The 20321-nt window shown below is 43.5% G+C and overlaps 1 protein-coding gene across 1 annotated transcript; it reads right to left on the bottom strand.

Moving 5' to 3' along the window:
- Positions 1–271: 271 nt before the first annotated feature.
- LOC120031200 (transcriptional repressor p66-beta-like) lies at positions 272–19836 on the bottom strand. Its single transcript, XM_038976839.1, has 11 exons — positions 19748–19836; positions 7855–8258; positions 7619–7748; positions 7084–7215; positions 5339–5488; positions 4781–4957; positions 3971–4346; positions 3625–3824; positions 3289–3399; positions 2160–2409; positions 272–1966 (listed from the first exon to the last, which is right to left on the bottom strand). Exons 2-11 carry the CDS (start codon positions 8250–8252, stop codon positions 1830–1832), a joined length of 2061 nt encoding a protein of 686 aa, XP_038832767.1. The 5' UTR covers positions 8253–8258; positions 19748–19836; the 3' UTR covers positions 272–1829.
- Between the last annotated feature and the right edge of the window lie 485 nt (positions 19837–20321).

Genomic DNA, 20321 nt, shown 5'->3' with positions numbered 1-20321 from the left:
TTAAAGGAAAAGCAGCCAACAAGTGCTCAGCATATGTGGGAACTCCTTCAAGACTGTTGGAAAATCATTTCAGGTGAAGCTGGTTGAGAGAATGCCAAGATTGTGCAAAGCTGTTATCAAGACAAAGGGTGGCTACTTTGAAGAATCTCAAATATAATTCGATTTCTTTAACACTTTTTTGGTTACTACATGGTTCCATATGTGTTATTTTATAGTATTGATGTCTTCACTATTATTCTACAATGTAGAAAATAGTAAAACAATGAAAAACCATTGAATGAGTAGGTGTGCCCAAACTTTTTACTGGTACTGTATATCCTGTATATGTCTCCTTCTATATAACTGTTTGATTTATGTAAATATTCAAGTTGCATTTGTCATACTGTATTTATTTATTGTCTCCTGTGCAAAGTACCTTTCAGATACACGAACACTTCAGAAGACACCAAACATCTAAATAGCTTAGAGCAGTCTTAAAGCTAATAGCTAGCCACTCTCCCTGACCGTTTTCAAATGCCTCCCAGACACCATGGGGATAATGTTGACAAAAGAAAGTATAGTATCAAATAGTATCTAAACGGAATCCAGAACTTTGAATGACAGGGTAGAGTGAACAATAGCAAATCCCATTAGCTAGGAGATGAAAACAGGAGAGAGAGGGATCAACCCCTGTGCCTCTTCCCCCCCATTCCCACTCCTAAATAAGTACAAACCATGGTCCTATTGGAAACCCCTTCAATTTTGAGTCTAGGGATAATCCCTCCCACCAAATCCAATACATGTATCCTCTCCAATTAAATAAAAACCTTATCACCTGATCTCTCAGGCAATTACGTACGTTCACATGATCTCTCGTCCAATCAAATCCCTCTAAATGATATCTCCAATCAATACCCCATTAATTATATGCTTTAGGATACTAACTTCTCAATTCCACCACTTCTGAACTACAGCCCCCCCATCTGCCTCAAATGAAAAGGTCAAAGGATACAGGGCAACTCTGCTATAGGTTCAGTTTCTATGCCTTCATGTCCAATGGGAGTAGTATTTTTCACGGTGCATCCAATCCAAGTCCAGATGTTGCATTGGGCTCTCTCTCTTTGTGGGATATGTATCCATCCTTGTTTCAACAATCAGTTAGAGGAGCATTGCTTCAGACAACTCCAGGGTCTCAAACATCCTCTTTTCCCCACAAATATTTGAAGAAAGCTCAAGCTCAAAGGCTTGAGAGATTCAGGTCAAAGTTAAACCATCACAATCACCTTTTTAAAACAAAGGTTTGGCCGGGCTGGTAGAATTTCTCCTCCAACAATTCACAACCAAATGTGGAAAAACAGAGTGATGGTTGAAATCAGAAATCAGAGAAAGAGCAGGGATTGGAGAGTGGTGCAGTTCTCAAAAAGATAGCTTGGTAATTCCAGACATAACAAAGACTAGAGTCCAGTAAGGAAAGCTCAAGCGAGACAAAATATTGCTTCAAAAACAAGCGCATAAATCCAAAACAAAAGACACCCCACACTCGGGACACTGCCACAAGCATATAAAGACAGGGGTTCTCCACAAAGATGGGCACGCTCATAACTGGTAGCGGCAATGTAGTAACAACATCCATAGCACTAATGACGATAGTAATAACAAGAGGATTTAAAAGGGGTTTGCATCACGTTCAAATGAAAAGTCATTTCAGAGTTTGGTGGCCTCTTTTGACTCGTTGATTGTGTTCTTCATACAGGTTAGTTTGGTAGGCACACTAACAGGCACTGCATGCGATGGGGGTTGGGGTGTGGTGTGGGGAAGGGTTGTGGTATTGCGTCGGGGCGAGGTGAGGTTCATTTCTGTCCGCTGATGGACTGGGATATGGAGCGAGGCGGGATCATGTCCAGCAGGTATTCCCTCTGGCGGTCAGCCAGGCTGGACCCCTTGTGGCCGACCACATTGCCCGGGTTCAGGTAGGCAATGTTCACCCCTGGAGAGGGAGGAAGAGGGAGGGAGGCAGTGAGAGACTGTCAGAAAGGCCTGCCTCTCAGCCCCAGCCCAACTCCTGGTCTATACAGTTGTTTGGCTGATCTCAGTCCCATCCCCAGCCCAACTCCTGGTCTATACAGTTGTTTGGCTGATCTCAGTCCCATCCCCAGCACGCCCCTAGTCTGTTTACTCACCAGGGATGCTGTAGAGCTGGCGGCGGTTGTCGTGATGCTGCTGTTGCTGCTGCTGTTGCTGCTGTTGCTGCTGTGCCCGGCTGTGCCCACTAGTGCTCAGCTGTCCACTGCGCTTTCCAGTCATGCCCAGCAGGCTGCTGGCCACCGAGAGCTGGGAGGCCTGGGCGAAGTTGGACAGGACACCCCGGGCCGAGCCAGACAGACCCCGTTGGAGGGAGGCCTGTGACTGGGTCACCTGGGGCTGAGGCGCCTGGAGGACACACACACATCAGATAGAGAGTCCATCTGTCAGCACGGGACATCCTCAACAACTAAAGGGGTGTGATGACGGTTGTGGAAATGTGAAAGTAGCAACGCACATTCCCCGCCCACCTCAGGATTCCCCTTTTTGCAGCCATTTTACCCCTGTTTTTGTGGGGTGTAAATTCACTTGTCACATAATCGTCGCTGGATGGATTTATTTCAAAATAATATATGCCAATTAGGAGACACTTAACCAAAGCGACTTATTGTCATGCGTGCATACATTTTAAGTATGGGTGGTCCCAGGAATCGAACCCATTATCCTGGCAAGCGCCGTGCTCTACCAACTGAGCTAGAGAGGACCACATAAAATAAACGCACATTCTAACCCTTGCTTGTAAATACACTTTCCAATTGATTTTGCGATCGCTTTTTAACTACCGCTCAAACACATGCCAGTCCAGTTCAAAATGTCAACAATGGCATCTACATGATATGCATCTATTTCAACACCCACCCTTAGACAGGGATTAAAGACAGAAGAGAAAGTGATCATTGCACAAGAGGGTGGTACATTTTTGTAAAGTTTTAAAAAGTTCTGATTTAATTCATTTGAAGTGTTTACACAGAAACTCAGCAAGTCGCTCCCGAAAATGTACAACCAAATCTCATAAATAGGGGGTTTAATATTGCACAAGACAGAGGTTAATGTGGTTTATGAGCTATAATTCAGTCAATATTTGATCGATTAAAAAAAAGGATGTATCAAGTATCCATTATGCAGCTGTTACAATTGGACCTTTCATCAACTTTGCTGAACAATGCTAGATGACAGGGTGTCTGTTGCAGCAGGTAGCACTTACTAACAGTGGTGACAGTGACATACCTGTCTGTGTGTGTGATGTCTGCTCATAGACTCAGCCTTACTGACGCTTGGAACAGTTTGAGCTGAACTGGTGGCAAGAGCGGCTTGCAACTGGATTCTCTGCTCAATCTCCTGTGACACATTTAGTAAAATATGGTTATTTACACACACACACACACACACACACACACACACACACACACACACACACACACACACACACACACACACACACACACACACACACACACACACACACACACACACACACACACACACACACACACACACACACACACATTCCCTATAAACAATGGTTGCCTGAACAGAGCAACGAGGAGCCAATGGAATGCTGACCTGCTCCTGCTGTAGAGCCTTAACGAAGGCGTTCTTCAGCCTATTGGTGTGCTCGGCCTTCAGTGCCTTCTTCTGATTGGATGACATACAGGTCTCGCAGAGTATGCGCCCACCCTTCTCCTGCTTCCAGTGAGGGGTGAAGTCCGTCTTGCACTGGGCACACGAGAAGGGCTCCATGGAGGAGGGCAAACGCAGTTTACCTAAAAGAGAGAGCCACAAGAGTTCAGTGAGGGGAGAGGGGCCCAATTCCAAACTGACTCATCTGATAACATTGTTGGTTTGATGGTTGTGTGCAGGACAAATGGCTGCTAGGCATCAGCAAAAGGGTTCCAGTTCCTTCCCTCACCCTGACTGTCAATGACACTCTGCACAACCTCCTCCAGGCCCACCATGTAGATAAACTCGCTGTTGGCCGCTGACGGCAGGAAGTGGAGGAGCGGCGCCGGCGGCTTTGGAGGCGGGATCTCCAGCAGGGTTTTCTCCAACTGCTTCCTCAGGGCCAGCTTGGCGGCCGCCTGGCTGCTGGCTGTGTCTGCCATGGAGGAGCCCACCGATGTCCCCCCTGGGCTGTGTGTGGCTGAGGGGCTGACCGCCCCCACCCCCGACACCCCGCTGACCCCTCCCGCGGCTCCGGCCGCCTGCATGTGGGTCAGGTTCATGTAGATGGCCGAGGAGGAGGAGGAGCCAGAGCGCTGAGAAGCTGCCACCTGCTGGGTGGAAGACTGCAAGTAAACACAGAGAACCATACCCGTCATTCAGAACAGTGGTTTTAAGTTTAAGTCTGATGGCATGACAGCTACATTTATCTGCTAAAAATTATATAACAACCCCCAAAACCTGGCCTCTGAGTGGAAGCAACTGATTTGAACCTCTATGACAGTGGTATTCAAACTTTTCCAGCAATTGTTCTATGGACGTACCCTGTCCATAGACTGCTTACAGATGAAGGAAACCAATATGTGATTTTGTAATTTGGGTAAACTATCCCTTTAGTTTAAGAGAACCAATAAATACAATTTCATGAATAAAATTGTATTTTCTAATTATCTCTCAAAAAAGTGTGCATTATCCCCTATAATAATCTGTACTCTTATTTAATTTTTTCCACTGCTCTATGATGATTATGACCAATAACAGGGATGACGTTGGGGTTTACCTGCTGGTAGCTAATGGCGTTGTTAGAGCTGCCAGTCGAGGAGCGCATGCCACCCTGCTTCTGCTGTGCCAGCCTCTGGCCCTGCAGCTGGGCAGGGTTGGGCGCTATCACCCTGCTCTGTGACATCATCATCTGAGACATGGAGCTGTTGGTGGCTGACCTGATCACAGAGTGACCCTGGGGGAGGAAAGAGGAAGAGAAGGAGAAAGAGAAGGAGAAAAAGATCATAAGTAAGACATGGGTGTTACCCCTGGTGTTTGTCGGTTTTCAGTGTCATGTCTTTTTCCTGCTCATATTCACCAGAGTTTATTTAAGAGGGTAATGCCTCTTCATACCACGAGATGGTGTCACTGTGCTATTAAAGAAACAGGAGACCTCTGCTTTATTGTGAGATGGTTCTCATGCAACATGTAAAAAAATAATTGTTCAATCCCATCCCCCAACCCCCCTCTATGGCTTCCTTGCGCCTGCCCAACTTGCATTGTGACCGACCCAAGGCACAAAGGGAACCCTAAGAGAACCAGTACTGTAGCCCACCTGTGCAATGCTGTAGCCCACCTGTGCAATGCTGTAGCCAACCTGTGCAGTGCGATGGTTCTGGGGCTCTGGGGTGTGGTGGCCAGGGCGGCCAGACATCTTGCTCATGCTCTGAGCCCCGTGGACGACACCGCTCTGGAGGGCAGACGCTGTGTTCTGGACCACAGGGACCTGAGCGAGCAGAGGGTAGAGGTGATACATAGAATAATACTAACATAATAAGGTTATTTAGCTGACACTTTTATCCAAAGCAACTTATAGGTAAGCCCTTTACACTCCATACTGTATATTGGGTGAAAATAGCAGATTTGGTCACTGATATGCGCATAAATTGGATAGCGGTATAGTAACATATTATACATTGTCAGAGCTCTGGGTATCCGTTTTAAAGCGGTATATTTTATTTTAATTTTATTTAACCTTTATTTAACTAGGAAAGTCCGTTAAGAACAAATTCTTATTTACAATGACGGCCTACCAAAAGGCAAAAGGCCTCCTGTGGGGATGGGGGCTGGGATTAAAAATATTTAAAAAATATAGGCCAAAACACACATCACGACAAGAGACACCACAACACTACAAAAAGAGAGACCTAAGACGACAACATAGCATGGCAGCAACACATGACATGGGAATCAACTGACAGACATTCCAAGCGGGAGCACCACGTGCAACAAGAAGATGCCCCCATCCTTCGCGCCAATTGGGTTACTTTGGCATTAATGATCACTATGTTTGATGTACAGTTACGAGGATGACATGGTGTCATACCCTGGGTTGTTGTTCTGAACAGAAGGAACCTATATTCGGCGTATCTCTAAAGTGTTCCCTTTCAATTGTGACAATGGTTATGCATATGCTTCTCTTTTTTTATGTTTAGGCCCTATAGGCCAATTCCCCCGAGTGTAAAGTGTTAATGCATAAGCAGTAAGTGAGTGAGAAAAGGATGAGTGCCGTGGATGAGTGAGTGAGAGAGTGATGAGTGGAGTGGCTGAGAGAATGAGAGAGGGATGTGTGCGGTGGCTGAGAGAGAGAGAGGGATGAGTGAGGTGGCTGAGAGAGGGATGAGTGAGGTGGTTGAGACAGTGAGAGAGGGATGAGTGCGGTGGCTGAGACAGTGAGAGAGGGATGAGTGCGGTGGCTGAGACAGTGAGAGAGGGATGAGTGCGGTGGCTGAGACAGTGAGAGAGTGATGAGTGCGTTGGCTGAGAGAGAGAGAGGGATGAGTGAGGTGGCTGAGAGAGGGATGAGTGAGGTGGTTGAGACAGTGAGAGAGGGATGAGTGCGGTGGCTGAGACAGTGAGAGAGGGATGAGTGCGGTGGCTGAGACAGTGAGAGAGTGATGAGTGCGTTGGCTGAGAGAGAGAGAGGGATGAGTGAGGTGGCTGAGAGAGGGATGAGTGAGGTGGTTGAGACAGTGAGAGAGGGATGAGTGCGGTGGCTGAGACAGTGAGAGAGGGATGAGTGCGGTGGCTGAGACAGTGAGAGAGTGATGAGTGCGGTGGCTGAGAGAGAGAGAGGGATGAGTGAGGTGGCTGAGAGAGAGAGAGGGATGAGTGAGGTGGTTGAGAGAGAGAGAGGGATGAGTGCGGTGGCTGAGAGAGAGAGGGATGAGTGCGGTGGCTGAGAGAGTGTAGTGTGACAGAGTGAGCAGTGGATGACAGAGGGATGAGCAAGTGGATGACTGAATAAATGTCTAAATGACTGACTGAAGCAGATGAGTATAGAGGATGGATGGGACAGCGTTGGGTGGGTGACTGACTGACCTTCTGCACCAGGTTCTCCTTCTGCATCTGGCTCTGCCTCAGCTTCTTCAGCAGCACCAGCCTGGCCTCCTCCAGCCTCAGCTCCTCTCTCAGAGCCCTGATCATCTTCTGCCTCTCCTCCCCTGTCTTACCCTGAAGCACACACATAGAAACAAATGAGCACACATAATGCACCCACTTCTGCCATTCCTCTCCATACACACATATACAACTATAAAACTTGTCATTTTATCTATTGTACTTGGTTTTTGTGTATAGATGATGTGTTACAGCTGATGCCAATGATGTATAGAGGATATAATGTATTATAGCTAATACCAAATGAATATCTGTACTGTTTTCCTACAGTGTCTCAAAACAATCTGAGTGGTCCACAATGTGTTTTTTTATTAATTAATGTATTAATAACTCTATACAACTATGCACTATTCTAACACTCATACACACAAAAAGACAGTATGCATATACTTCTACATTTTTCAAGACTGCAATAATATGTGCTGAAACACACACAAACACACAAACACACACACACCTTAAACATCTCCAGGTTCGCTACCCTCAGGCGTTCTTCTCCTTGGCTGGGCCCTCTTGGACTGGACGCCTCATTGTCTGACAGGACGATCACATCAGGGGAGGGTGTGTGTCGCTCCCGGTCAACGTCACTGTGGAGGAACACACACATTTTCAACTCTGACTGATTCTTAATTGTAAGAAAGATTTCTATTTTCCCTCCTATCCTCCGTCTCTTCTCTCTCCTCCTCCACTCACCCTCTCCGGGCGCTGAAATCCACCGGCTCCTCGCCCATGTTCTCCTTCCCGCTCTTTCCCACCATGCCATGGGCTCCCACAACTTGACCACGGAGGCTCCCATTGGTCTTCTCCTCATAAGCCCCTCCCCCTGAAGACCCATGACCCTTGACCTCACCCCCTAGGGCCCCGCCTCCTGAGACCCCTCCCAACCCTCCCCCCTCCAGGCTGGCCAGGTCCTTGCGTTTCAGATAGGCCAGCATCTTGAGGCGCTCCATGGCTTGGTGGCCCTCCATCTTGATGCGTTTGGAGAGCAGCTCGTCTCGCTCACTGCTCGTGGCGCCGCCTGCAGGTGAGGAGGAGTCCAGGCCTCGCTTCAGCAGGCTTAGTCGCACCGCCTCCTCATTCAGTCGCTCCATACTGGACTGGATGGATGAGAAAGAGAGAGAGAGACAGGGATGAAGGGATGGAGAGGAGTACGTAGGAACATCTCTAACTTAGCCGTGATTATTTGTCCTAAGATAAAACAAAGAATTTCTGAGATCAAAAGAGCAACATGATTATGACATATCTTGAAATGTGCAACTCAAACACAAACAATGAAAACCTCTACTCAAGCAAAGAAAGAAAATATCTTCACTTGTACGTACAGTGGGCATACTTGAGCTGAGGATACACTAGCAATTTTTGGAAACAATATTGCTGGCAACGGAGTGGGGTATGAGACACTGGAGCAATTATAAGCAATATGGCCATGAATAGCATATGAACATAAAATCTAAAATTCCCCATTTATTTACTCATCTCCTATAGCTTTTTGTTGCCTGTTGACTGACACATCTGTACTGGAATTTGTCAGCTAACAAACAAGCAACAAAGAACTCAACCTACTGCCAGTCAAGTCAACAATGGCAATGCAGACATAAGGATAACTAGATTTAGCAAACGTTTTGCTTCACAATTATAACCTAGTAAGTGTAAATGGTATTCATCAAGCTGTCCAGCTAGTTTAACATACAAAAAACTAAATGTAAAATCTACATGGCTAGCTAGCGAATTAGCCTCTTAGTCCGATTAACATAGCATGGGTTTCGGTTAGCATGCTAATGACGATTAGCATGCACCCCAGCGTGGATATCTGTCAGTTAACATGACAAACTCAATACAGTATGTACACTGAATGTACAAAACACTAGGATCACCTGCTCTTTCAATGACAGACTGACCAGGTGAATCAAGGTGAAAGCTAGGATCCCTTATTGATGGCACCTGTTAAATCCACTTCAATCAGTGTAGATGAAGGGAAAGAAACAGGTTAAAGAAGGATTTTTAAGTCTTGAGACATGGATTGTGTATGTGTGTGCCATTCAGAGGGTGAATGGACAATACAAAATATTTAAGTACCTTTGAATGGGGTATGGTAGTAGGTGTGTTAGTAAAACGTTTACTGTTGACAGGAGAACAAGAGGAGACAATAGGACGAGGTGGATAATTTTATAATAAGGCCGTTTAATTACATGTAAAGATATCTTAGTAAAATCTTGCAGCAAGGCTCTTTCTGTCTGATTCTTATTGAATCGTCCGGAAAAAAGATAGTTTCAAGAACTGTACAGTATTATATAGACAACAAGCAAAGTAGGTAGATCTGCGAGTCTGGCCTTCCGATTGGTCGATCTGGGTCTTGGGTAGTCCTGAACAGGCCTGGTGTCCACGTTCCATTGGTTCCTGAGATAGTTCTTTGTCCTGAGCTCCAAGCATGAGTTGTGTGTGTCTGTGTGATTGTCATGGGGGAGGGGAGTTGTGGGTATCGTGTATATGTCTAATGAGTCCAGCATATGTCCAAGAGAAAGAGGGGGTGTGTATGTTGTGTCAACTATAGCTAATGTTGAGAAGTTGTTAAAACAAGTTACCAATATCTAATACAATTTCTTACAGGTGCCAGTAGCCCTGGTTTGAGTGTGTCAAGAACTGCAACGCAGCTGGGGTTTTCATGCTCAACAGTTCTCAGCTCATGGTCCACCACCCAAAGGACATCCAGGCAACTTGACACAACTGTGGGAAGCATTGGAGTCAACATGGGCCAGCATCCCTGTGGGACCCTTTCGACTGATCAAAATTCCCCAGTTTATAATAAGTTGATCATTTTCAATGGAAAAATGTTGCAGCAACCATAGTGAAGGATAGCTGACAGGTCTGCTGCTCTCCCACCATATTGTTTGTTTTGCCACCTCAGACAGCGCTAACAGTTAGCTGTCATTACCCCTGTCCCATAACCATAGACAAGCAGCAGGCTAACACAGTACAGCACACACAGCTATCCTATTGAATTAAGAGTCAAATAAGCATGTGTAACAACTGTGTTACAACTCCAATAATCATTATTCATACTTCTATCCTAAAAGTTCATATTTCCATCAAAGCCAACAGAAAACAATGGGAGAAATGCTTGCTGCCCTTTAACATGGCTGCAGATACAGAAAAAGGCGCACACCCACACTTTTTCCTTCCTGACCTCCTTCTCCAGTCTGAGTTAAAGGGGTATGTAATATGATATGTACCCAAGACAGAACATGCTTGAGGGCTTTATGTATCTATACTGTGTGTGTGTGTGTGTGTACTATTACATGCATGGGCACATATGATGACTTAAACATGCACACACATGCGCATAAAGACAGTAATTTAATTAATATGTCGTGTCCTCTATCAGGCCCTGAAATGGTTAACCGTGTGTGTGTGCGCAAATCCGATTGTATTTGACACACTTGAGTCATAGGAAGGTTGGTTGAGGATGCACAGGCAGGCAATGTAGGTTGTGCACAGGGAGTTAGTTTGCCCTGCAACTTAGACCAATAATACTCTTGAAGAAATCAGAGAGTGATGAGGATTGGCCAGGAAGAGTGGGGGGAGGGGTTGTCAAGGGACTAGATGGTGGACTGGTTATAATTAGAGCATAATGCCTTGCTATGTAGAAATGGTAGCACTCGTGTACACACACACTAACACACACACTAACACGCCCATTTATAAGGACACACACATAGTATGGTTTTTCAATGTAGCAATCTTTAAAAAAATGTATTGTATGTTTACTACTCTCTCTCTCCAGGTCCAGAGAGTCATCATGAGACATGGAAGTTACCACTTCCTTTACAAAAGGAAAAAGGAAGTGGTAACCCACGTAGAAAACTGTGGAGAGAGAGACAGAGAGAGCAGAGCAAGAGAGATGAGGAGCAGGTAGAAAAGTGAGAAAGTGCAAGTAAAACCAAACGTGGCTAACAAGCCAATCAGAATTGTCTTGTGGTGTGTGTTTTTGTGTCTGTGTGTGTACATATGACCATCTTTACCCAGCACCTCTTGCCCCCCCCTTCTCTGTCCCTATTGCTCCTTATATAATGTGATGACTGTTTCCCTCAGCTGCAACAAACCACCATCTCTCTTTCCCTCTCTCACCAGTCTCCTCCTACAGCGCCCAACCCCAACATGCATCGACACACATGCGCACACACATGCACACACACACCACACTCTGGGCCCGCTGCCAAACAACACAAGTCAGACGCCTCCATACCGCGAGAGGAAGAGAGGAGGAAGAAAAAGGGGGTGCTAAGATGGAAGGATGGTAAACGAGAGGGGATGATCAGCATAAGCAAAGACACACACACATATTTAAAAAGCACACAGACAGACAGACAGTCAGACATACACACTAACATTCCCCAAAGCTACATAATCATTATCCTGAAAAGTGAAGCTACTGTTGAAGTGATGTAGAGGTTGGACAAAAATACATTCTACTGGGACCAGCACCCTCGATTAAAAGATGCAGTGATATTCACAAATCTGTCTTACTGTCCTTTCTCTTTTTTACTATGATCATATTGGCATTAAAATAAGACAGGGATTATGGACAAAGACTGCTATGATACAGTATATATTATAGTCACTGTAGCCTATATGCTGTAAAAGAGAGCTATACGATAGAAGACTTTGACACAGTAACAGATAAAGATATGTACAGTATTCTTCAGCCATACCCAGCCCTGCAAGAAGACACGGGCGCACCCACACACACACGCGCACACACACTGGGATTTCAGAGACCATGCCAACATAAGGCTCCTTTGTTCCCGTTCCTCAACCCCCACCCCTCCTCCATTTTCCTACAGTTGTGCGATGCCAACAAAGCACCCGTATAAACACTCCCCTCCCCCTGTCCTGACTCCACTTCCCTCCATCCATCCCTCAAAAAACACTGGGGAGAAAATACAACTTTTTTTATCGTAAACATATGCTGCATAGTTGTGTTTGCAAGACCCCGAGGGGGGAAGGGAAGTGACGAATAAGGGCTTATGTCGTACTGTTAACAATATAGTCCCAAGGGCTTTGATTTATGTAGGGACCAAGTATGTGAATGAGGAGTAGATTACAAACAGAGATGTGATTTACTTCTTTAACCTTATTGTTGCTTGGTACTAGCAGAAGTCAGCGCAGAAGCAGCATTAGAAACCCACCAACCTCAGCCTAACCTGTCAATGAGAGAGCACAGGTTGTATGCAAAATAATGAAGTACTGATGATCACCCCACATTTGACAACACATTGGTAGCAAGGTGCAACTGAATGGAGGAAAGGAATCAGCCATGAACCACCCATGAGTTCTGACTTAATGTGGGAAAACCCTGAGCTAAGTTCTGAAAAAACACCAACACCAAGAAATCTGGTTTTAACGTTTGTTCCAACATACCCTACAGCAGTGGTTCCCAAACTGTGGGTCCGGCAGGGGTCCAGGTGGGTTGCGTGATAAAAAAATGTGTGCATTGCACATATTTAGAAATACATTTTCGGGATGGAAAAACGCTTTCAGTGTCAACTTAACTGACTAAAACCAAATAGAAAGTATGTAGAAAAGGTAATGGACCTATAGAATAGCCTATAATCTTTGAGAACATACAACAAAATAAATGCTACACTATCAGGCCCCCATTCATTTTGCTATAATATTTGAGCATAAGAACACAGCATTTTTTTTAATTTTTTAATTTTTTAATTTTTTTAATTTTTTGGGGTGGATCAGCTTAATATTGCGGAAAGAATGTTGCTTCCAATGTAATTGTCTGCATCATTTCCAATCCCCCATATTTTTTTGGGTAAATATATATATCCATACATGCATGCATACATATATACATATATACATACACATACCTATATAGACATACATACTTTTTTTTAAAGAATATACCTTTATTATTATTCCCCGCAACCCTACCACCGCTCCCCCAATTGGAGTAAACTAATAAACACTTCTGCTTTTACCTTCAATTTATACATCTTATACCTATTTTACAGACACAGACTACTTTATAATAGTTCTCTCTTGTTTGTTCTTAGTCCTTCCTCTATTTCTGTTGTCCATCCAATTTTATTTCCACTTGTAACTGTGCTATTTCACAAAAGCTCCGCACCTATACACATTTCACAGATCCCGTATGCCCTACATTGTTTATCTTGTTATTAGTCCCACCCTTCAGTTCCACTCAACCCTTCCCATCTATCTTCCAACATCATCCATTTCGGATTTTTATTTGCCATATATTTTTCAACTGTGCTGTGATGCTTCACAAAAGATTTGAACCTTCCTATTCTCATAGCTTCTACAGATTGTAAATTAAAAATAAACATTTTTGCTAAAATAATTATTATATTATTGATTGATTGACTATGGCTTTTCAAATCCCCCAGTATTGCTATCTGTAGCGTTAGTTCTAGGCAAATGTTGCAATTCTTCAGCCATTCCTGGACCTGTGACCAAAAACGAGCTACATATGGACAATACCAAAATAAATGAACACAGAACACAGCATTAGCCATTAAAAAATTATTGAATTGAATTGCAGGACATTAGCTATTAACTGCAAAATAAGGATCTCAGCTCTATGGCAGAATTTGTAGAATAGCTGGAAATTAGCTTTAAAAATATACATTTTTCTGTCCTCTGCTAAGGTGATATTGTTTACTTATTTTTTGGTTTGTGTAATATTAAAACTAGCGACTTTTATATGTGTTGTGTTGTGATACTTGTAACTGATCTGCCTTTCATAATTGCCCCCGAGGGGATAAATAAAGTTGTATTTAATTTAAATGAATATGTATTGTCAGACTGAATCGCTAGAAATGATTATCAGGCTAATCTAAAAATCCTATCATCATTATAAATCACCATTATTACTATAATAACATGTAATGATCCGTTCATAAAGAACACGGGTGGTTCATGCTGGGTCACTGTGGTCATTAGGAGGGAATCAAACACAATCATATCTAATTCCATTCAAGATCAGTGTTTATGGGGGAGGAGAGAAATTAGGACAGGACACAAATAATTAACAGGGCCTTAAGTTTATCTCATAACTGTAGCCTGATGAAAACTGTATTGACTGAAAAGAAAGGGAAAAATATTTGAGGACATGGCGGTGATGGCATCAGGGGTTGTTGTCTACAACCAATAGGGTTTCATCACACGATCAACCCCAGGGTACAGAGGGTTCCTGACATGAGACTGATTAGGAAACAGTGTCCATGGAAACCAAGGGGTAGCTGGTCACCTTGACAAAAAAGTCAGAAAAATTTAATAAAAAATCAGAATCTATTCAATTGGATGAATCCATTTACTCACACAATGAATCTAGCACAAAGCAAATGCAAAACACACACAGTTCAACATTACACTGTGATATCATATCATACACACACCTGTAGTGTTAGATCATATAATCCAGACAAACGAACCTACACACCGATACCCACACCCATCATCCTGCGCCCACTACACTACAACAACACTTAGGAGGCCCAGTTCTTCATCACACAACACTTATCACATGGTTGCCATGGCAACTATGGCCTGTCTATTTATAGACCGCACCACTAATCAATTTAATTTCTGCGGTTGCCTAAGCAAAGGAGAGAGCAAGGGACAAAGGGAGCAAGAAGAAGAGGAGGAGAGAGCAGAGATGTCAGAGTTCTGTGTTCTGTGTACAGTGGAGATGCGGAATTTCCCCAAAAAGACATCCATACCTTTGTCCTAATGATACATGAACCATGACTGATCCAGACAGAAGCTTTGTTAAGAGGATTTTGAAATGGACCAAGATGGACAGACATGTACATGCATATTATGAATACGGGCAATTCCACGGGTAACAGAATGATGCTGAGACTCAGATTTTTCACTTGAAACCTATCAGTCCCAAGACCCCAGCAAAGATCTGCTTTTCATTTATCTGACTGTCAATTATCTGCATGTTCAGCCCTTATTTTAAGCCAATTAAAGTGTTTTAGACCTACCATTTAATTTTCAGGACAACCATGGCTACAAGTAAAACACAAAACAATTTGACAAACAGTTGCATTTATGAGTTTTATTGACATATGTCAATTTAAAAAAAAGCAAAAACCTGGTAAAAATGAATTTATATGAATTCTGTAAGTACAGAAATTGTTTGCTCACTGCGAAATGAATATTCAGCTAGTCAGTGACAACTGTGTGGAGTTTGTGACCGCAACTATAAGAGCTTATTAAAGCATAACAGATACTATGTCCTGTGATTTCCTATGATGTTATATCTATAAGAACCCCTTATCTTCTAACGACTCTTGTGTAGCTTGTGAGCGTCATAGAGCAAAACGTGTTACATGTAAGTGTCCGTGAGGGTCTCAGCTTTCCATAGATTGCTTATAGTAGTTTGTAGCACAAACCATTCGGATGTTTTTGGTAAAAGATCTAAAGACGTTTTTATAAAAAGACCCGGCCCCGGGCCCCTTCGGGATCCGCCCTTGTCTCACAAACACCACTCTAGCTCAGCCCCTGTTAATCACACACTCATTTTTTTATTTATTTAACAAGGCAAGTCAGTTGAGAACAAATTCTTATTTACAATGACGGCTTACCCCGGCCAAACCTGGACAACGCTGGGCCAATTGTGCGCCGCCCTATAGGACTCCCATTCTTATCGGCAGACTCAATAGCCTTGGCTTCTCAAATGACTGCCTCGCCTGGTTCACCAACTACTTCTCAGATAGAGTTCAGTGTGTCAAATCAGAGGGCCTGTTGTCCGGACCTCTGGCAGTCTCTATGGGGGTGCCACAGGGCTCAATTCTCGGGCAGACTCTTTTCTCTGTATATAGCAATGATGTCGCTCTTGCTGCAGGTGATTCTCTGATCCACCTCTACGCAGACGACACCATTCTGTATACTTCTGGCCCTTCTTTGGACACTGTGTTAACAAACCTCCAAACGAGCTTAAACGTCATACAACACTCCTTCCATGGCCTCCAACTGCTTTTAAATGCTAGTAAAACTAAGTGCAAGGTCTTCAACCGATTGCTGCCCGCATCCTCCCGCCCGACTAGCATCACTACTCTGGACGGTTCTGACCTAGAATATGTGGACAACTACAAATACCTAGGTGTCTGGTTAGACTGTAACCTCTCCTTCCAGACTCACATTATGCATCTCCAATCCAAAATTAAATCTAGAATCGGCTTCCTACTTCACAACAAAACCTCCTTCACTCATGCTGCCAAACATACCCTCGTAAAACTGACTATCCTACAGATCCTTGACTTCGGCGATGTCATTTACAAAATAGCCTCCAACACTCTACTGAGCAAACTGGATGTAGTCTATCACAGTGCCATCCGTTTTATCACCAAAGCCCCATATACTGCCCACCACTGCGAACTGTATGCTCTCGTAGGCTGGCCCTCACTACATATTCGTCGCAAAACCCACTGGCTCCAGGTCATCTATAAGACTTTGCTAGGTAAAGCCCCGCCTTATCTCAGCTCACTGGTCACCATAGCAACACCCACCCGTAGCACGCGCTCCAGCAGGTATATCTCACTGGTCATCCCCAAAGCCAACACTTCCTTTGGCCTCCTTTCCTTACAGTTCTCTGCTGCTAATGACTGGAACGAATTGCAAAAATCTCTGAAGCTGGAGTCTTATATCTCCCTCTAACTTTAAGCATCAGCTGTCAGAGCAGCTTACTGATCCTGTACACAGCCAATCTGTAAATAGCACACCCAACTACCTCATCCCCATATTATTACTTACCTTCTTGCTCTTTTGCACCCCAGTATCTCTACTTGCACATCATCATCTGCACATCTATCACTCCAGTGTTAATGCTAAATTGTAATTATTTCACCTCTATGGCCTATTTATTACCTCCCTACTCTTCTACATTTGCACACACTGTACATAGAATTTTCTATTATGTTATTGACTGTACATGTGTTTATGTGTAACTCTGTGTTGTTGTTTTTGTCGCACTGCTTTGCTTTATCTTGGCCAGGTCGCAGTTGTAAATGAGAACTTGTTCTCAACTAGCCTACCTGGTTAAATAAAGGTGAAATAAAAATAATAAAAAATTCGAACCAAGGACTGTAGTGATGCCTCTTGCACTGAGATGCAGTGCCTTAGACTGCTGCGCCACTCGGGAGCCTGATGGTCTTTAGGTCAAACACATGATGTTTAAAGGGGGTTAGAACTCCAAAACGCGACGATGGGACTCATTGGGTTAAAATGTATGCCAAACAAAAACCAATGATTGTTAAACAAACCAAAAAATTCTATACACAAGGAAGAGTTTTAACAATTTCCACCGAAAATGTTACAAAAACACATTTTTTGTAACACAAAGAGCATAAACCATCATTCTGTTACCAAACTTTGCATTTGCACTGTTCTTCAAGTACATGTGTTTTTGTAACATTTTCAGTGGAAATTGTTTAAGTAGTATTTCTGCATTGTTGTGTCATTTGTTTAGCTTTGCAATCATTGGTTTTTGTTTGAAATACATTTTAAAGTGAAACATGTGAGTCTCAGCATCATTCTGTTACCATGGAATTGCCCATACACAAATGCATTGCATCTGCCATAAGGCCTATCCCATCTATGTCAATAAAGCCGAGCCTACAACATGGGTCACAGAGTTGGGCCCCCTGTCCCTTTAAGAACAGGACAGTCACCCATTATCTCTCCTTTCTGTTCCCTGTGGTGCCAAGCACCGTCCTAACACGCTAGCCAGTCTGAGCCGGTCTTTAACCTCAGGATGTAAAATGATCTCTTAATGTGAAGCCTTTAGTGATGTCACATGGGAGAGAGAGAGAAAGAAAGTGAGACAGGTGGGTATATGTGTGCGTGTATGTGGGGGGAGGGGCGTACAAACGCGTGATGTGTGCGAAATTCAGATTAGTTCTATGGAGTTTGTATTGTAGAAGCCTTTCAAACCATCCACACTGCTTCTAACCTACATTAACCAACACATCGTCTGCCAACCACTCATGTCAGGGTTTGTGTTGTGACGATGATGTGAGGTATATGAACCCTAAAGAGTTGCCAGTTCGGGTCCCACTTCAGTTCAACCCAGGCTGTGCTCCTTTAATGGCACACTTCAGTCCAATTTGCTTCTGGAGATAAACAGCCCAAGAGATGTATAATTTGCACCCAGGAGATATACAAATGGAGACTAAAATGACAGAAGAGCAGGGAAGGGTAGACAACCACCTGTCCATCCCCTTACTGCATTTCTATTCCAAAAATAAAATGTATGGCAGAGGAATCTCCAAACTTTCATCTCACCTGCAAAAGTCAACTAGACAAGTTCTTACAGGAATAAATCATCAGGAAAATGACAGTCAAAATTCGGCATAAATCAAAGATTTTGGCTTTTTATCTGTTTGCTACGGTTCGTTCTTAGTATAATTCAGTGCAACTGAATAGGAGTGGTAAGGTCTCTGTTTGGCCTCCATGAGTAAATGCCATGATAGGTGGAATAAGTGGTTCTCAATGAAGGAAATTATTTACTATTGGATTCCTGGAAAAAGGTGAAGAGGTGAAGTCAAAGTCTAACCCTAGTGGGAATGAATACAAAAGTTACAAAATGTTAATAAATAAACACTTACATACACAAAATAGATTATCTGCTTATCTATTGGTTTTCACAAGTGACATTTCTGATGCAAAAATACATCAATTGACCTGTCACTGAAACATACATTGACCTGCCATACATTGACCTGCCACTGAAATGTTCATAAAACTCAAAGAAAAAAACGAAGTTGACATCAGCTAAACAGAATTTGATTAAAGTCAACTGATAAGAACTCTGATCATCTGGTTGCCCCACGTATCACTACAGGCATTCACTGATTCCTTCAACAGCACTTGTCATCGCCAACCATGGTGGCCATTTGCATAGGGCTAGGAAACAAGTTGAGAGGGTGAACACGTCTTCACTTACGTAAATGGCTGATGCATTTTGAATTAATTTTATTGTATGACATATGCACAACACTTCATGCCATTTGTCTCCAGTTCGCTCAACAAATATCCTTCATATTCAGAAACTCGATCGTAGCAACGTTGATAAATATATTTAAACAATCAAATTACAACCATTGGTTTCAGATTAACATTTTGTTCATAACGACACCACGAAGACGCATTTTTTCCCCTAACCAATCTAGGTTAACCTCAAGGGACTCGGAGATTAAACAATAAACGTATTCTGCTCTATATGTATCAATATGATCCGCGCGCGCTGTATCATTTATTGCTACAATGTAAACACATTTGGAACGTTAAAACATTATCAACGTTTGTGTCAGCTGTTTTAGACAGACCTCTTTCATTACCTACATTTTGGAACTAAATATAACGGCAAAACACATCACTATTAACCCAATAGAACTACTATGTAACCGTTATTTCGCTACTCATCTCACATTGTCCCAGTACTTCAGTTGGACTGAAGTCTGGAGCCTTATCACATCTAGAACCATGATCCGGGGATTTTTAGTTAAACTTCACTTCAGATAGGCCGCGGAAAAATCCTCGGTCTCACCTGACTCGCCTTCACCCCGCAGGTTCCACTGGCTTCGGGTTTGGCTTTGGGATCCTGGGGCGCTGCAGTAAATCCTCACAACCAGTCAGTCCCCGTCACTTGCAGGCAATACAAAAGCGCTGATTGGGCCCCGACAAGCTCTCACGCTCTGTCCGTAACCAGACAGACAAATTATTGGACCGCGCTTGTGTCACTGACGCGCCTCTACTCAAAAGGTGTATGTTGTTGTCTGGAGGGGAGAAAAGAGGAGACATTGACCGAGATGCCCATCCTGTGAACAATACAATATTTAGGCTATATGCCATCGGAAACGTGACATATGCTCATGTTGTCAGTTATTCTACTGTAGACATCACGTCGAATTGATTGATTGTAGCCTACTGGGCCTACTTTGATGCATTTATACTATTTTTAGTCAAGGGGCAGTTTTGTCAAGTTCTTGTAGACTGTCTCTTATGCAATCACTTGGACCTTATGTATTTGAAACATATTTCACGGCTGAGGTAGGCTACCATTATGGGACCAGCATTCAGCATGCATTATTCCCGGTTTAACAATAAGCAAAGGCCATTTA

The sequence above is a fragment of the Salvelinus namaycush genome, chromosome 37 (assembly GCF_016432855.1).
Source record: "Salvelinus namaycush isolate Seneca chromosome 37, SaNama_1.0, whole genome shotgun sequence".
NCBI lineage: Eukaryota > Metazoa > Chordata > Actinopteri > Salmoniformes > Salmonidae > Salvelinus > Salvelinus namaycush.
The sequence above is the reverse complement of the archived record's forward strand: the minus strand, read 5'-3'. Positions and strand labels throughout refer to the sequence as shown.